Consider the following 16,432-nt stretch of genomic DNA (forward strand, 5'->3'; position numbering starts at 1 on the left):
ATTATGTGTGGCTCACAGTCTATTTCTATTGAACAGTATTTTATTAGATCATAACCTGAATATAAAACTACACTATTCTGTCTCTTTTTTAAGAAAAAAAAAAAATGAACTGGGTATGGTGGTGCATGCTCACAGTGCCAGTTACTTAGAAGGCTGAGACAAGAGGATCCCTTGAACCCAGGATTTGGAAGCCAGCCTGAACAACATGGAGATGGAGAGACCCGTCTCAAGCAAACAAACAAAAATGAATGACAGACATTTTCAGAGTAAAATTCATGGAACAGATTCTGATACAAAGTATCAGATTCTGAGTAGATTCTGCTGCACACAATTTTAGCAAAATAAGTTAGAAAGTCAAAATGTAATTTAAGGCCAAAATCTCAAGAATAAAATTTCTTAAACCATTATTAAAATATATGGTTAGTTCCTGAGCTAATGTGACACAGAATGCAAAAGGCTATTTCAAATTCAAGGAGTAGTTTAAATGTATTTTGATATTTGTGTCCAGAAAAAGAACAAAGTCAGAATTAAGGGAAAAGGGTTGAAAGAAATGTGTTAACTGAGAGGCTAGAAAAAGGCAACCACCCACTTCCAAGGTCTCCAGAGGCACCTCTTTTTCTCCAGGAACATTTACTCTCCTCCCATCAGAGATTCTGAATTTTCTCTTTAAAAACTGAAGACTAACTCAAACCACAATTTGAACTGCATTTACACAGGTAGGCAAATAGCACCATTTAGAAATGACTTTAAGCCAAATACAATATTCCTGTGAAATAACCTCACATGCCAAAAGGATTCTTTAGAAGTTAGAGTGGGAGATGGATCAAGGACTTAGGAATACAACCAGAGACCCTGTGTCTAATAGAGGAAAAAGTAGGCCCTAATCTCCATTATGTAGTATTAGGCGCCAACTTCCTTAATAAGACTCCTAGAGCGCAAAAATTAAAACCAAGAATCAATAAATGGGATGGACTCAAAATAAAAAGTGTCTTTTCAGCAAAAGAAACAATCTGTGAGGTGAATAAAGAGACTACATCTTGGGAGCAAAAGCAAATCTTCACCCCTCACACATCAGATAGGGCACTTATCTCTAGGGTATGTAAAGAACTCAAAAAGCTAAACACCAAAAAAACACAAATCAATAAATGGCCAAAGACATGAACAGACACTTCTCAGAAGAGGTTATTCAATCAATCAACAAATATATGAAAAAATGTCTATCATCTCCAGCAATTAGAGATGCAAATCAAAACTACTCTAAGATACCATCCCACTCCAGTCAGAATGGCAGTTATTATGAAGACAAACAACCAAAAGTGTTGGCGAGGATGCGGTGGAAAAGGCACACTCATACATCGCTGGTGGGACTGTAAATGTTGCAGCCAATATGGAAAGCAGTATGGAAATTCCTTGGAAATCTGAGAATGCAACCACCATTTGACCCAGCTATCCCTCTCCTCATTCTATACCCAAAGGACTTAGAAACAGCATACTACAGGGACACAGCCACATCAAAGTTTATAGCAGCACAATTCACAATAGCTGAACTGTGGAACCAACCTAAATACCCTTCAGTAGATGAATGGATTAAAAAAACTGTGGCATATATACACAATGGAATATTACTCAGCAATAAGAGAGAATAAAATCATGGCATTTGCAGGTAAATGGGTGGCGTTGATGCTAAGTGAAGTTAGCCAATCCCAAAAAAACTAATGCCAACTGTTTTCTCTGATATAAGGAGGCTGACTCATAGTGGGGTAGGAAGGGGGAGCATGGGAGGAATAGATGAATTCTAGATAGGGAACAGGGGTGGGAGGGAAAGGGAGGGGGCAGAGGATTAGCAAGGATGGTGGAATCATCCAAAGTACATGTATGTAGACACGAATTGGGTGTCAACATACTTTATATACAGAGATATGAAAAACTGTGGTATATGTGTGTAATAAGAATTGTAATGCAAAAAAAAACAACAAAGTACATGTATAAAGACATAAATTGGTGTGAACATACTTTATATACAAAGATATGAAAAACTGTGCTCTATATGTGTAATAAGAATTGTAATGAATTTAGCTATCATGTACTTAAAAAAATAAAATCAAATTAAAAAAAGTGAAATAAAACTATATATAGTTATATGTGTACTATATTCATAAGTTGTTGTGAAATAAATAGCAGAAATAAATACAGCATTTAAAATATTACTTAAAGTCTATACCCATATACACACAGCATATAAATATGTACATGTTTTCAATTGTGTATCAGTGTATGTTTGTGTAAATATACAGAGAAATAAGAGCACACAATAGATATCTATATATTGGTATATTCAAGAAAAGTATGAAAGAATAATACCAAACTGCTAAATGTTAATGAAGAGTCTCTGCAAGGGTGGATGGTGGTTTTAGTGTAGAATTAGCAAGACTTTAACCTATAGTTGAGTTTATGTCTATATAATTTAATGTTTATATTAAATTAGCCTTTTAAAATATTTATCAGAGAAATGTGATAAACAGCCATGAGTCTAAAATGGAATGGGTAGATACTGTCCAGAAGTTAAAAAGTTGGGCTGAATTAGGGAACTTAAGAGTGTGGATTGATAACGTTGGATGCCATGCAGCAGGCCTTTGGGGATGCAGAATAATGACATAAACACCATTTTATTTATGAACAATTAATGGATTTATAATATTTAATGTAAAAATATGATTTGTATTTTTCACTAAAAGTATTTTTTGTTTAAAAAAAAAAAAAGAAGTTAGAGTGGGGAAGGGGTGTGTTTAAGTTAAGCAATACGAAAGATTGACTCTAGTCTGGGGAGAGAGTGACTCTGAGCACAGGACACACTAAACTTCCACAGTGGGGTTTTCAAAACTCTATAGACAGAGCCACAGTCTTCATCACTTGATTTAAAATTAAAATCAAACACAAAGTGTAATTACAGTAAGTCAGCATATCATAACTTCACATTTTGTGATCAGTGACAGTGCGCTATAATACTGTCTTCAGACAAAATCTTAAAATTAATCACACTCCCTACAAAGTCATTTGGATATCTCATGTCTAATCTCATCCTATGGACAAGACTCACGTCAGCTCTACTGAACAGTCACTTGACTGAAAACAATACACAAAGCCCAGAACTTGAGTCCAAGACCTAAATATGAACCATCGTCCTATCATTAGGATTAGATGTTGTTACTTTTTTGAAAAATGAACATGTTTATCTCAAAGGATTTTGAGAGAATTAACTGAATAATCAAATGTGGATTTTCTAAACAGTAGAGTCCTATATAAAACATCAGTACTCATTCACCTGATTTCTTAAAATAACTAATGAGGAGTTCATCTTTCAGCAGCCCTAATCAATATCAAACGTATGTTACATTTCAGTTAATGCTAATATTTTGTGATTTTTCCCTCCATTTTTCATATTTTTCATATTTAAAAAAAAATAATTTTTGGTTGTAGTAGGACACAATACCTCACACGTACTAGGTGAGTGCTCTACCGCTGAGCCACAACCTCAGCCCCCATATTTTTCATCTTTAAGAACTACAACAAAGGGGTCAATAGAAGGAAGAAAAAAATATTATAAAGATAATTTTATTTATATATTTAAATGTCAGTAAACAAATTTGGTCTGGTGTCCTATTTTCAATGGCAATCTTGAAAATAAATTTAAACCTAATAAAATATTAAATCTAATATAAAGAAATTTCACTTATTCATTAAATATAACCAAAGGAAAATTAGGTAGTCTTTTTATTATAGAATTTCAATGTATACAAGACCACTATACTTCAACACCAAATAATATATTTTTTTTACAAATATCCTATCTATTTATAATTTGAAGTTGAGATATATTAGCATCTGCTTTGCCTTTTAACTCAATTCTTATCAACCCTATTAGACATGTAATTTTAAGGTCTAGAGTACATGGTTACTTCTTTTTTGTCCCATAATCATAATTATTGATTTCAGAGTAAAAAGTTAACTTCCTAAAAATGAACTTGAAGAAATTTTATAAATACATTATAACCTCACTAATTTGAATTCCAATGGATTATAATCTATGATTAAAACAAAATAGTATAACAAGGTCTGTTGAATTATTTATTTGGTTAATTGGAATTACTCTATTATTAGTGTATATACTTGAAAGAGGTTTTGTTTGTTTGTTTTGGTTTGTTTTGGATACTGTGGATTGAACCCAGGGTATTTTACCAATAACCGTACATCCCCAGCCCTTCTTATTTTGAGATAGGATCTCACTAATAAATTCCTTATGGCCTCACTAAATTGTGGCCTCAAACTTGTAATCCTCCTGTCTCAGCCTCCTGGGTCATTGGGATAACAGGCATGCACCACTGTACCCTGATGAAAGATTTTACATAAAATTTTTAATATGACCAAATCTGTTCTCCCTCTCCATTTTCCTCCCTCACCCTTTATTATGAATGCAGATAATTTGTACTATATTTTTTAAAAAATATTTTTTAACTGTTGATGGACCTTTATTTTATTCAGTTATTCATATGCAGGGCTGAGAATGGAACCCAATGCCTCATACATGCTAGGCAAGTGCTCTACCCCTAGGTAGAGCATAATTTGTACTATGTTTTCCATACTGAAACTGAAAAGCTGTTTAAGAGTGAATGAGTCAAGTTACATAGTATTTGATTTAAAAAGGTTACACAGACTAGCCAAATCCCAAAAGAAAGGATTGCAATTTTGTCAGAGAAAAGCAATATTACTGTAATATTTCCCTATTACAAATCAGCTGGATGGACTATATCCAGCTCAAAGAAGTGTTCTGGTCAGCCCACACAGGGTTTTCATGAAAATGCAAATTAGTTGTCACACTAACAAATGGGGATATTTCAAATGAACATCCAGATTTCCAATATCTCTTGAAAGATTGGAGATTTATCAACAATGGGACCATATGCTTGTGCAGAGCTAAAAATCTGCTGTACCCATAAGAAAAACTTCAACTCATCAGTCTCTATCCTCTTCCTTTGCTCTCATATTATCATTCTGGTTCAGTTGACAACTTGTGTTTGTGATCCATGCTTAAGAGTTTCATTTCTCCATGCAACAACCCATTTCTAACTCCACCTTCCCAGCCCCCACATCAAACTACATCCTGCCTCCCCACACACCTGCATTCACATGTACACTGCACTTGGTTATTATTAGGAAAACATGTCTTTGGCCAGTTATTGGATTATACTAACTCATGTGAGTTTCTCCTCCTGTCTGGAATGCTTTTCAGCAACTTCTTACTACTTAATTGTACCTAGTTTTCACTCTCGTGGGGTCTTCTATACCCAACAGCCCTTCATTCCACAAACTAAGGAGAAAGGGTTGCACCTACTTGACACATGTTGTCTTCCCTTTTCTGCCTGTCAATCTCTTGAAGTAGACCTTTGTCCCTGTCTTTGGTAACTCCAATGCCTACTGCAGTGTTTGGTATACAGAAGATAAAAAAATGAATATTTGATAAATACAGAATGATTTTTCTGGGGCTGGGGTTGTAGCTCAGTGGAAAATCGCTTGCCTTGCACATTTGAGGCACTGATTTCAATCCTCAGCACCACATAAAAATAAATAAATAAAATAAAGATATTGTGTCCATCTACCTAAAACAAAAAATATTTTAAAAAAAAGAATGATTTTCTCTAAAAAGGGAGAATATCTGGGAAAAAGAAAATAATAAATTATTCATGCTCTGAATTATCCATATCTATAGAAAGAAGAGAAAGCATAAAAAATGTTAACTCAAAACGTTCTCACTAGTACATAATTTACTTTTTCCTTTATACTAATTGTTTTTGAAATACTAAAATTTCTAAAACATAGTTCATTTAAGATACTAATACTAGGCAAACATACTTAAAAATGTACTCATTAAGGCTGGATGCAGTGGTATATGCCTGTAATCCTAGCAACTCAGGAGGCAGAGGCAAGAGGATCACAAGTTCAAAGCCAGCCTCAGCTACTTAGCGAGGCCTTAGGCAACTCAGTGAGACATTGTCTCAAAAAATAAAAAAGGCTGGGAATGTGGCTCGGTGGTTAATTGTCCTTGGGTTTAATCCCCAGTAAACAGCACCCCCCACCAAAAAAAAGTAACCATTAAGGTCAGACGAGGTGGTGCACACCTGTAATTCCAGTGGCTCTGGAGGCTGAAGCAGGATGATTCCGAGTTCAAAGCCAGCCTCAGTAATTTAGTGAGGACCTAAGCAACTTAGTGAGACTGGTCTCAAAATAAATTAAAAAGCTAGGGATATGGCTCAGTGGTTAAATATCCATGGGTTCAAACTCTGATTTAAAAAAAAAAAAAAAAAAAAGAGGAAATATTAAGTTGAAAAGAGCTTAATTATTTCCCTAAATTTTATATATATATATATATATAAATTCAAATTTGGCATTGTCTAGTATACCCATATGTTTATATCATCACAAATAACTTTTTAACCATTTATGGCAATTCAGAACACTGCATCTGGTACTTCTTATATGTTTCCTCTAAAATCACCACTTCTGCCAAAAACATCTATAAAGAAATCCCTCAAAGGTTTGGGTAACAAAGCGTCTGGGAATGTATTTGGCCTATGGTCAACAAGTCATTATATGTTTTCTTGTATAAATCATGTCCTAGAAAACGGAATGTCTTTATTTAAAACAAAAACTCTATCATAAAGCTCCGCAAAGGAAGTTCCATGAAAAACATTTTAAGCTTCTTTTATATTTGTAGTTTTAAAATGGTTTTAAGCTTCATATTATAGTAAGTTTTTACTGGAACTCATTTTATACATTCTTTCAGATTTTCTTTTTAAAAAATATTCTAAGGAAATTTTCCATTCTCAACTCTGAAGAAGACTTTTTTTTAAAAGAAGTTTCTAAGCTTTCTTTTAAAGCAGGTGGCAGGGGAGGGGGCAGGACACAGTAGTTTGGAACCTTTTAAAATAGAGGTATAAAATGGCAGATAGACCCAAAACATTTTCCCAACTTAGAACTAAATTATACTGCATATGAAAATTTGTTTTTCTTTGCATATCATAAAATTCACCACTCTTTTAAGTAACAGTTACTGAAACAAGAACTATTATTTGCTAATTATTTATCCAATCATTTTCATTTAAGCAGGAATTTATCTCAAGGATGATGGTAGAAGTGAAAAAAGAATGACAGCGAGATAACACATCTTTTTTTTTTTTTTTTTTTAAATATTTTTTTATTTTTTAGTTATCGGCGGACACAACATCTTTGTTTGTATGTGGTGCTGGGGATCGAACCCCGGGCCGCACGCATGCCAGGCGAGCGCGCTACCGCTTGAGCCACATCCCCAGCCCCGTGATAACACATCTTTTAATGGTTCAGCTACAGTCTAGGTTTACACTGATGTGTATATCTCATCGATAACAATTTTATGAAAATTCTGGATCTAAATATACTCAATAATGACACCGTCCTATCTGAGTTTGAAAAAACAAATATAATGTGGTATGTGAAATAAGTCTTCTTAAACTTTTTCAAATTACAAATGAAAAAGCATGCCTTCAGGTGGAATAATTCCAAAACTAAAGGATAATAGTAACCCTTCTACCAGTCAACACTATGTATTAAAATATAGTACTCATAGGACCTTAGGGTTTCCTTTTATTGTTACTGGAGAGGTATAGCGGGGAATATGTAAGTCAGTTTTCAACAGTTCTCACAGTTTTAAATAGTTCTTATTCTTTGTAAGAATCTACAGAGAAGTGAGGGGAGGGGAGGGGAGGGGTTGGGGAGATAGGAAGGATAGTAGAATGAAACAGACATTATTATTACTGTGTGTATATATGTGACTGCATGACCAATGTGATTCTGCAACCTGTACACTCAGAAAAATGAGAAATTATATCCCATCTGATTCAAATGTATGATATGTCAAGGTCATTGTACTGTCATGTATAACTAATTAAAACACATTTTTAAAAAAAAGAATAAGAACCTACTAGTGGTGTAAGGCTCTCCCTCAAGTTCCTTTCCTCCACATTATGCTGCCTGACCCTTAATAGGTTCTAGAGAAACTAAATGCACACTTGTCATATGATCACTGTTGTGCGCCACTGTCTTAACTCATGGTGTATCTGTGCTATATATAGTTTCCTTTGTTCCTTGTACAAAGGGATCTCTCTAATATGCTACACAGCACCTAATACAAAGTCAAGTGATTGGTTCTCATTAAGTAGCTAATGCCCAATAAAGCATCTACCTTTACATTTTTCATACAAGGCCTATAAATACCCTCAACTCATGATCCCAGTTGAATGTTCAGGGCATAATAATTATGCACTCTAAGAAGGGCTGAAATCATGAGCATGATATTGGTGTTTTGATACTGGTGTCATATGCAACCATTCTCTTTTGTTTGACTAGACTAAATCATCTCATCTCTGATAGCAGTGATAAAAATCAACCATTGTGAATAAAATACCACTTTTTAAAACAAGTTTCCTAATATTGTTTAAATGTTGAAACTGCCTATCAACTAATCATTAGTGTACAAATGCTTAGAAGTAAAACAATACTTTGCCTCTACATTGAAGTCTCTATGTACTTCATCGCAACAAAACCCAATCTGTCTTTTTCAAAATTGTTTCTCCTGGCAAAAATTTCTGCTGTCTGGCCAAGTTTAGTGTTAAAAATAAAGTACAGTATTACAACATCAATCAACATTTAAAGTACTTAATGATTTATGAAAGAAGTATACAATAATTCTTTTTGAAATAAGTAAGCCAATCAAAGATTTATTTATATTATCAGATCAATAGTACAGTTTTGAGAAAATCACATTTGTGTGTTTAGAGATATAAAAGTGGTATTAAACACTTAGGTAATATAAGAAAACAGACTTACAGGAGGCTATAAAAGGCAAGAATAATTTAAACGGCTGGGGATATAGCTCAGCAGTAGAGCCACTTGCCTAGCATGCCAGAGTTCAATCCCCAATGCCAGGGGAAGAGAGGAAAAAATTTAAAGACAGAACCCACTGCAGCTTTACTTCCCTTCTTGTCTGTGTGACTCTGGCCCCTTGCCTGCTTTTCAAATACCATGTGTACAAGCCTCATGGCACAGTTTTTTTTGTTGTTGTTGTTTTTTTCCCTTGTGGCTAACACTGATTCCACAAATTAAGTCCAAAGTTCTTACACTGTGATGATGAGTAAAAATTGTAAACTTTTTGAAATACAGGGGATAAAACCCAAGGGTTTTTTTATAATCTACTGCAAATTACTCTATCATTGAGCTACATCCCTGGCCCTGTCTAAATTTCTTAGTTGATTTTGAGAGAGGGTCTTGCTAAATTGCCAAGCCTTGCCTCAAATTTGCAATCCTCCTGCCTCAGCCTTCTAGTAGCTGGGATTGTAGGTGTAGGCCACAGCACCAGTGAGTTGTAATTTTTTTACATGAATAGGAAACTAGTCCACCTAAGTCCAATCAGACATGATCAAGAAAATCTGAAAAGATTCTACCACTGGGAGTTTAAATGGGAATCAAACAAGTACTAAATACTGCAAGGACTCTGGCATCCTTACCAACTACAACAAATCACAGATTTTTAAAAAAATCTTATAATCTACTGCAGATTACTCAGGTGGCTGTCTAAAAGGGAATGCATGGCCTTAGATAACATGGAAGCATGGCACAGATAATGAGTTGGTTCAGAACTCACCTTTTTAACTCCATGAGTTTGAGCCTAGCCCTAAGAGATGAATTCTTTTTTTTTTTTTTTAATATTTATTTTTTTAGTTTTTCGGCGGACACAACATCTTTGTATGTGGTGCTGAGGATCGAACCCGAGCCGCACGCATGCCAGGCGAGCGCGCTACCGCTTGAGCCACATCCCCAGCCCCAGAGATGAATTCTTTAGCTAACCCATTACATAATCAGTGTCCCCCCTCTGGACTGCCATATGTGTTCCAAATGATGCTAAACTGTAATGGCCTTCCATCTAAGTGAATTTTTCCCAAAAAATAACATCTCTTAGTAAAGCAGTCATTTCAACTGTGAGGGAACAAAATAGATGATACTACCATATCTTCCAGGAAGGTGAAGGTATCCAGAACAAAAGATAAAGTCAGACCATATATAACCATTTTCCTGACAAGAATGTAATAATGTATAAAGATCATAACTTCGGGCATGAGTAAAGAGATCAGCGTTCAAATCTCAGTTTCTTTACCTTATAAAATGGAACTAATACCCACTTACTTTAGAATTGTTATAAATGGCAAATATAATAAGAAAGGATTAGCTAACACAGGCTCTGCTGTCAAATGCCTGCAATAGAGCTTTAGAACGTATGGTTTCTTTGCTGCTTATTTCCAGGCATATCCACTAGACTTGGTTTCTAAGCTAGCCGATTCTTACAAAGTAGAGGGCTTTTAGTTGGTGGTAATCTGCCTCAAATCAAGTTATTCTGAGGAAAATTACCTCATACCTTACTGGGTGTTTTTATTTATAAAAATCCCATATTTCCTTTCTTCTGCTGGATTTAGGCCAACTTACTTAGGTTCTCCTTTGGTATCCATGCTTCAAAGGTTTTTGCCTGCTTACCCCCTTAATGTCCAAGTCACTCTTCTGTTTTGACAGTACCTCTGCTTTTCCACCTCCTTCTATTTTGCCTGTTTTTATTTTTTTTATTCTAATTAATTTTTTTCTATATGACAGCGGAATGCATTAGATTTCTTATGACACATACAGAGTACAATTTTTCATATCTCTGATTGTATACAAAGTTTATTCACACCAATTTGTGTCTTCATAGATGTACGTTGGGTAATAATGAACATCACATTCCACCATCATTTCTAACCCCATGCCCCTTCCCCTCCCACCCCTCTGCCCTATCTAAAGTCCGTCTATTCCCCGCCATGCTTCCCCCTCCCTACCCGACTATGAATCGGCCTCTCTATATCAGAGAAAACATTCAGCATTTGGTTGAGATTGGCTAACTTCACTTAACATTATCTTCTCTATTTCTCTTTTGAATCAGATGGTATGTTTTTCTTAATTCCTTCATTGCATGCCTTATTACCACCATTCCAACAAAGACACCCAAGGATTAGGGATTTCTAGGCTCCACCATGGGACCTCTCCTATCACCTTGAATCATTACCCACTACACATAGTCTTAGAATAGCCTCAACTTCCTGGTTACCCCAAAATCAGAGATTAAATGAGGACATGTCATCATTGTCAGCTGTTAGAATCAACAAAGCATTATGAGCCACTTGATAACCTGAACCCCAACTGATAATCCTAAACACAGGGCTCACCTTAGGGAACAGATAGGACTTATGATACCTTACAAGCATGAAAAAAAAAAAAAAAAGGAAGGAAGGAGGAAGGGAGGGAGGAAAGAGGGAGGAAGGAAAAAAACATGGTAAGTGTCTGCCTGTGTGTTAAGTCCAACTACTGTCATAAAAATCTAGTTATACCCAGACATTCAATTCATAAAAAGTTACTCTTTGACTTGAGAATACTGTCCTCTCCAACTGCTTGCCCCCTTAGTATCTGGATTCCTAAGATGCCTTCAGTTGGATGCACATGAACCTATCAGGGAGAAGTCATAACCATAAAAAGTTGAATTAGGGGCCTGGGGCTGTAGCTCAGTGGTAAAGTGCTTGCCTTGCATGTGTGAGGCACTAGGTTCGATCCTCAGCACCACAAAAAAATAAATAAAGATATTGTGTGTCCATCTACAACTAAAAAATATATTAATAATTTTTTTTAAAAGTTGAATCAGTCAAATCAACCCCTTGGATGACAATAGGATGACAACCAACAAAACAGCATCGTTTCAACATTCAGGAGAATTAACTGGACATCCAGATCCTTCTTAATAAATCTGGTTTCTTTAGGATCAGACTCAAATAGAAGCAAAACAGTCATAGGAGATGGAGATGGAATTCACACACCAAATAAACTATTGGACTCATTCAACTGTGCAAATGCATAGTGGAAGACTACATTTGATTCAACACAAGTACTGTTGGGAAGAACAAAGGAAAAGAAAAACAAAAAAACCTACTTTGTTTTTTAAGTTCTTCAATCTGTTCTTCCTTTAGATCTAACTGTTCCGTAAGTCTGGAAGCAGAATCCAACACAGCATTTGCTTCATCCAAACGTTCCTGAGGGAGGAAAGTTTATTAAAAAGCAGTATCCAAAAATGGTTCTACAAACTATCAGTCTGGGATAGAATCAATCCTTTACACCCTGGCTGATGAAGCTGCACCTCTATGACCTCGGGCAAGTTAATGCAACTAGTAAGTATCAAAGACAGAACCTGCAGTCTTTCACATACAATACTGCCTTTATGAAAGAAACTAAATAAAAAAGAAGATGCTACAAAAAAAAGACCACATGGTGACAGAAGTAAAATAATTTAACAATAGGAAAAATAAAATTACAAAGATACAAATTCAAGAAACACAACAACAAATGTTCTCACTTTTTAAAATTTTTGCCAAGTATAACACACATAAAATGATTGTTTCATTATGATTTCATTACTTTAAATCATTTACTTAATTACTATTGCATTTGAACATTTCTATCCTGTTTACAGGACAGTTGAATCTGCTCTTTTATGAAAAACCTCTTTGCCTGTGTGCGTCTGCTGCGCTGTTTTCTTTGTTAACTTGTAAGAGTACCTTGTAGATATGAACCCTCTGTCATCTGTGCTACACAAATTTACAAGATTTGCCACTTGTTTATCGACTATTATTACCACTTGTCATTTAAGTATTTTTATAATGTATATAGTCAAACATGTCCTACTACTTTGCTTTCACAACTTAAATTTAGACTATTGGAATCCTCCTTGCCCCTAGATTAAACATGTAGTATTTTAGATTCTACTGCAAGATAATTTTGGCGGGGGGTGGGGGGGTGGGGGAATTAACCAGGGATTTAATCTAGGGGTACTTAACCACTGAGCCATAGCCCCAGCCCTTTTTATTTTGAGATAGGGTCTTGCAAAGTTGCTTAGGGTCTCACTAAATTGCTGAGACTGGCCTTGGAACTTGTGATTCTCTGCCTCAGCCTCCTGAGCTGCTGAGATTACAGGGATGTGCCCCATGCCCAGCTATTTTTTTTTTTTAATATTTAAATCATTAATACAGTGGAATACTTTTTTCCAGTGGAATACTTTTGATAATTCCTAGCTCACTGAATGTCAGAAGAACCATTTAGTCACTGTAACAATTGAAAATATCCCCATGGTGCACACCTGTAATCCCAGTAGCTCAGGAGGCTGAAGCAGGAGGACAGCAAGTTCAAAACCAGCTTCAGCAACAGCCAGGCACCAAGCAACGCTGTGAGACCCTGACTCTAAATAAAATACAAAACAGGGCTGGGGATGTGGCTCAGTGATGGAGTGCCCCTAAATTCAATCTATATATATTCCCAGATATCTAACACCACTTCCAGTTGAGACTTCTTGCTTTAATACAACTGGAATTTATTTTTGTATCTGATGTTAAGATGAAGTCTGATTTTATTTTCTTCCTTATGGATAGTTTCCAACGTTATTATTTAGATAATTTAAATAAACTTTCAATCCCCTTTTCTCAGGGGTTAGTTTTAATTTTCAAGTATATCCTGGGCTCTTTCTCTGAATTCTTTGGTTCCACTAATCTAGTCAACATTGTAATGGTTTGTGGCTCTATTTTGATATCTAATCGGCAAGTCTCTCCTCATTGTTATTCTTTTTCATAATTTTCTTGGCTATTCTGGAGAATTTACCCATCTAAATTTCAAGCCAAGTTTTCAATCTGAGTGATAGCTTTCTTGCTGTATTATCTTGGATAAGCTACAGTCTCTAGCTATTCAATTAAATATAATCTAGATGTTGCTGGAGAGGTATTTTGTAAATGCACTCAAATCCCTTAATCAGTTGAATTTAAGGAAAGCACATTATCCTGGAGAATTCTGGGTGGGCCTGACTGAAGTTCTTAAAAAGCAGGGATTTAGGCTTCCCCAAAAAAGACTAAAAAACTCCTTCTGTGGACAGCAGCTTCTTTTGTGCTCATGGAGATTTGTCCTGCTTATGACCTTCCTGACTGCCTGTGGACAGCATCTATGGCCTGTGCCTACGACTTCTGCTTGCCTTTGATGTGGTCTTCCCATCTTAACCACCATCACGGCAACCTTCAGACTTGCTTAGCCAGCCTCTACAATTATGTAGTCAAATCCTTATAATAAATCATGTTTATATCGTATATAATACACATATAAACTTATATATGTACATACATGTACACACATACACCCCACTAAGTTCTGCTACTAAGGGTTGAACTCTGATACACAGAGCAACTGAAACTAAATTTTAGATCAAAATGTTTTATTCAGGGCTGAGGATATAGTTTAGTAGTAGAACACCTGTCCAGCAAGGCCTTGAGTTCAATCCCCAGTACTGCCCCCCCCCAAAAAAAAGTAATATTCCAAGTCCAAGAAACTAAATTTAATATAAAGGAAATTTAATAAACTTTCAAATGATATTTTTAAACCTTGTATTTACATTCATGAAATTATCAAAGCTTAAAACTACACTCAAGTATTTTCAAACATCAGCATTTATGCTGTTATTCTTTCTGGGTTTTTATTTCAGTAGTTTCAGATTCTATCTTCATTAATTCCCTCATCATTTCTTCTGGTTTATTTTGTTCTTTTTTAAATGTATATTACATTTTAAAATTAAAACACACACACACACACACACACACACACACATATACACACAACACTAGTTTAAAAAAGGGACCCGGACTTCCATGCTAGCAGTTGGACAGATGGGATACTTCAGAACCACTGGACATAACTAAAAGCATTGGATAAAATGTAGCCTGTAAAACCTATCCATGAACCTACAAGAAAGCACAAATGATCAACAGCTACACTAAATGATGTGTGACCTCATTAGTAGTCAAGGAGATGCATACAAAAACTGTAAGAGAGTCCGTCTGATATGGTTTGAATGTGGCCCCCTAAGTTCATGTGTTAGAATCTGAGGCCCAGTGTGATAGTGTTGGGAGGCAGGTCTATTGGGAGGTGTTAGGTCATGGGCACACCACCCTAATGTCATTATTTCAGGCCTGGGCTCTTTATAAAGGACAAATTCAGCCCCCTCTTGCTTTCTCTCTGGCCCTCTCTTTGCCCTTCTGCCAGGGGTTGGACACAGCAAAAAGGACCTCATCAGACACTAGTCTTGGACTTCTCAGCCCCCAGAACCATTAGCCCATAAAATTTCTTTTCACTGCAAACTATCCAGTATATGGTATTTTGTAATAGCAGCACAAAACAGACTGAAACAAATTCCCAATCACCAGTTTGATAAAAACTTAAAAAGCCTAATAATGTGAAGTGCTGACAAGAATGCAGAACAAGAACTCCTGTGCATTCTTGGTAGGAGTATATAAACACAAAAGAACAAAATCTGCCATCTGCAATCCGCCACAAACATCTATGACTCAGCAATTTCAACCAAAATGTATACCTGAAAGAAATTCATGTGTGTGTGTACCAGGAGATATAAACAACAAGGAAGTACGTAACCACATAATTTGTACAGAAGATATCTAAAATGTTCTTTTGTCAGTAAAATGGGTAAGTAAATTATAACAATAGTTTATTAACCTTTATGTATAAAGGTTAGGTTATACATGCCTTATATATAATTTTGTGTATATGAAATATGGCATAATAATAAAGAGAAAAATCTTTTTAAAGGCGGATACTTACAAAAGAAAGAGATCTAATGGGGTAATATATGTTATTTGAATCCATGTGAAATGTAATACCCAATATTATTTTGCTTAAAAGAGAAAATTATAAAGTTAAAAAATGCAGATTAAATTTTCTTTAGAAATAGCTAAAATACCTATGTGTGCTAAAAAATTAAACGTGCCTTCATCTACATTCTCTGGAAATCCTGACTACCTTATTCACTGTTATGACCCCAAACTGTGCTGGATATACAGCAGCCGCTCAAATAACATTTACTATATGAATGGAAGAGAAGAGAATTTCCAAGACAAGGATCTACAAGTAATCATACCATGAATAATAAGATTTACAAGAGAAAACTCTTTTGGTCTACCTGTAATGACAATACTTCTCCTTCTAATTTTTCTGCCTTTTCCTTCCATTCAGCTATAGACTGTTTTGCTTTTTCTAATTCGGCAGAATACATAGCTTTTTCTTCTAAAAGAGAAAAAGAAGTTATATTAATATTTTGCAATTGTGATAAAACTGGAATTTTAAACCACCTGTACTTTAATAATTTGACAACAGTTCAAACACCTCAACAAGAAATTTATATATCTTAATGATCAAGTGGAACTAAATAAATTAGTATTTCCCTCTGCCT

At 35.3% G+C, this 16,432-nt stretch overlaps 1 protein-coding gene across 2 annotated transcripts in view; it reads right to left on the reverse strand.

Annotated features, from left to right (window-relative positions):
• Positions 1-16,432, reverse strand: part of Trip11 (thyroid hormone receptor interactor 11) — a 64,768-nt gene that overhangs the window by 12,523 nt on the left and 35,813 nt on the right. For both annotated transcript variants that reach the window (XM_048799213.1, XM_015494851.2), the window contains exons 15-16: positions 16,163-16,266; positions 12,092-12,191 (exon numbers count right to left, since the gene is read on the reverse strand). In XM_048799213.1, coding sequence (XP_048655170.1) covers positions 12,092-12,191; positions 16,163-16,266 — 204 coding nt within the window. The remainder of the gene's footprint in view (positions 1-12,091; positions 12,192-16,162; positions 16,267-16,432) is intronic.

Source organism: Marmota marmota, unplaced genomic scaffold, assembly GCF_001458135.2.
Source record: "Marmota marmota marmota unplaced genomic scaffold, marMar, whole genome shotgun sequence".
Classification (NCBI taxonomy): Eukaryota; Metazoa; Chordata; class Mammalia; order Rodentia; family Sciuridae; genus Marmota; species Marmota marmota.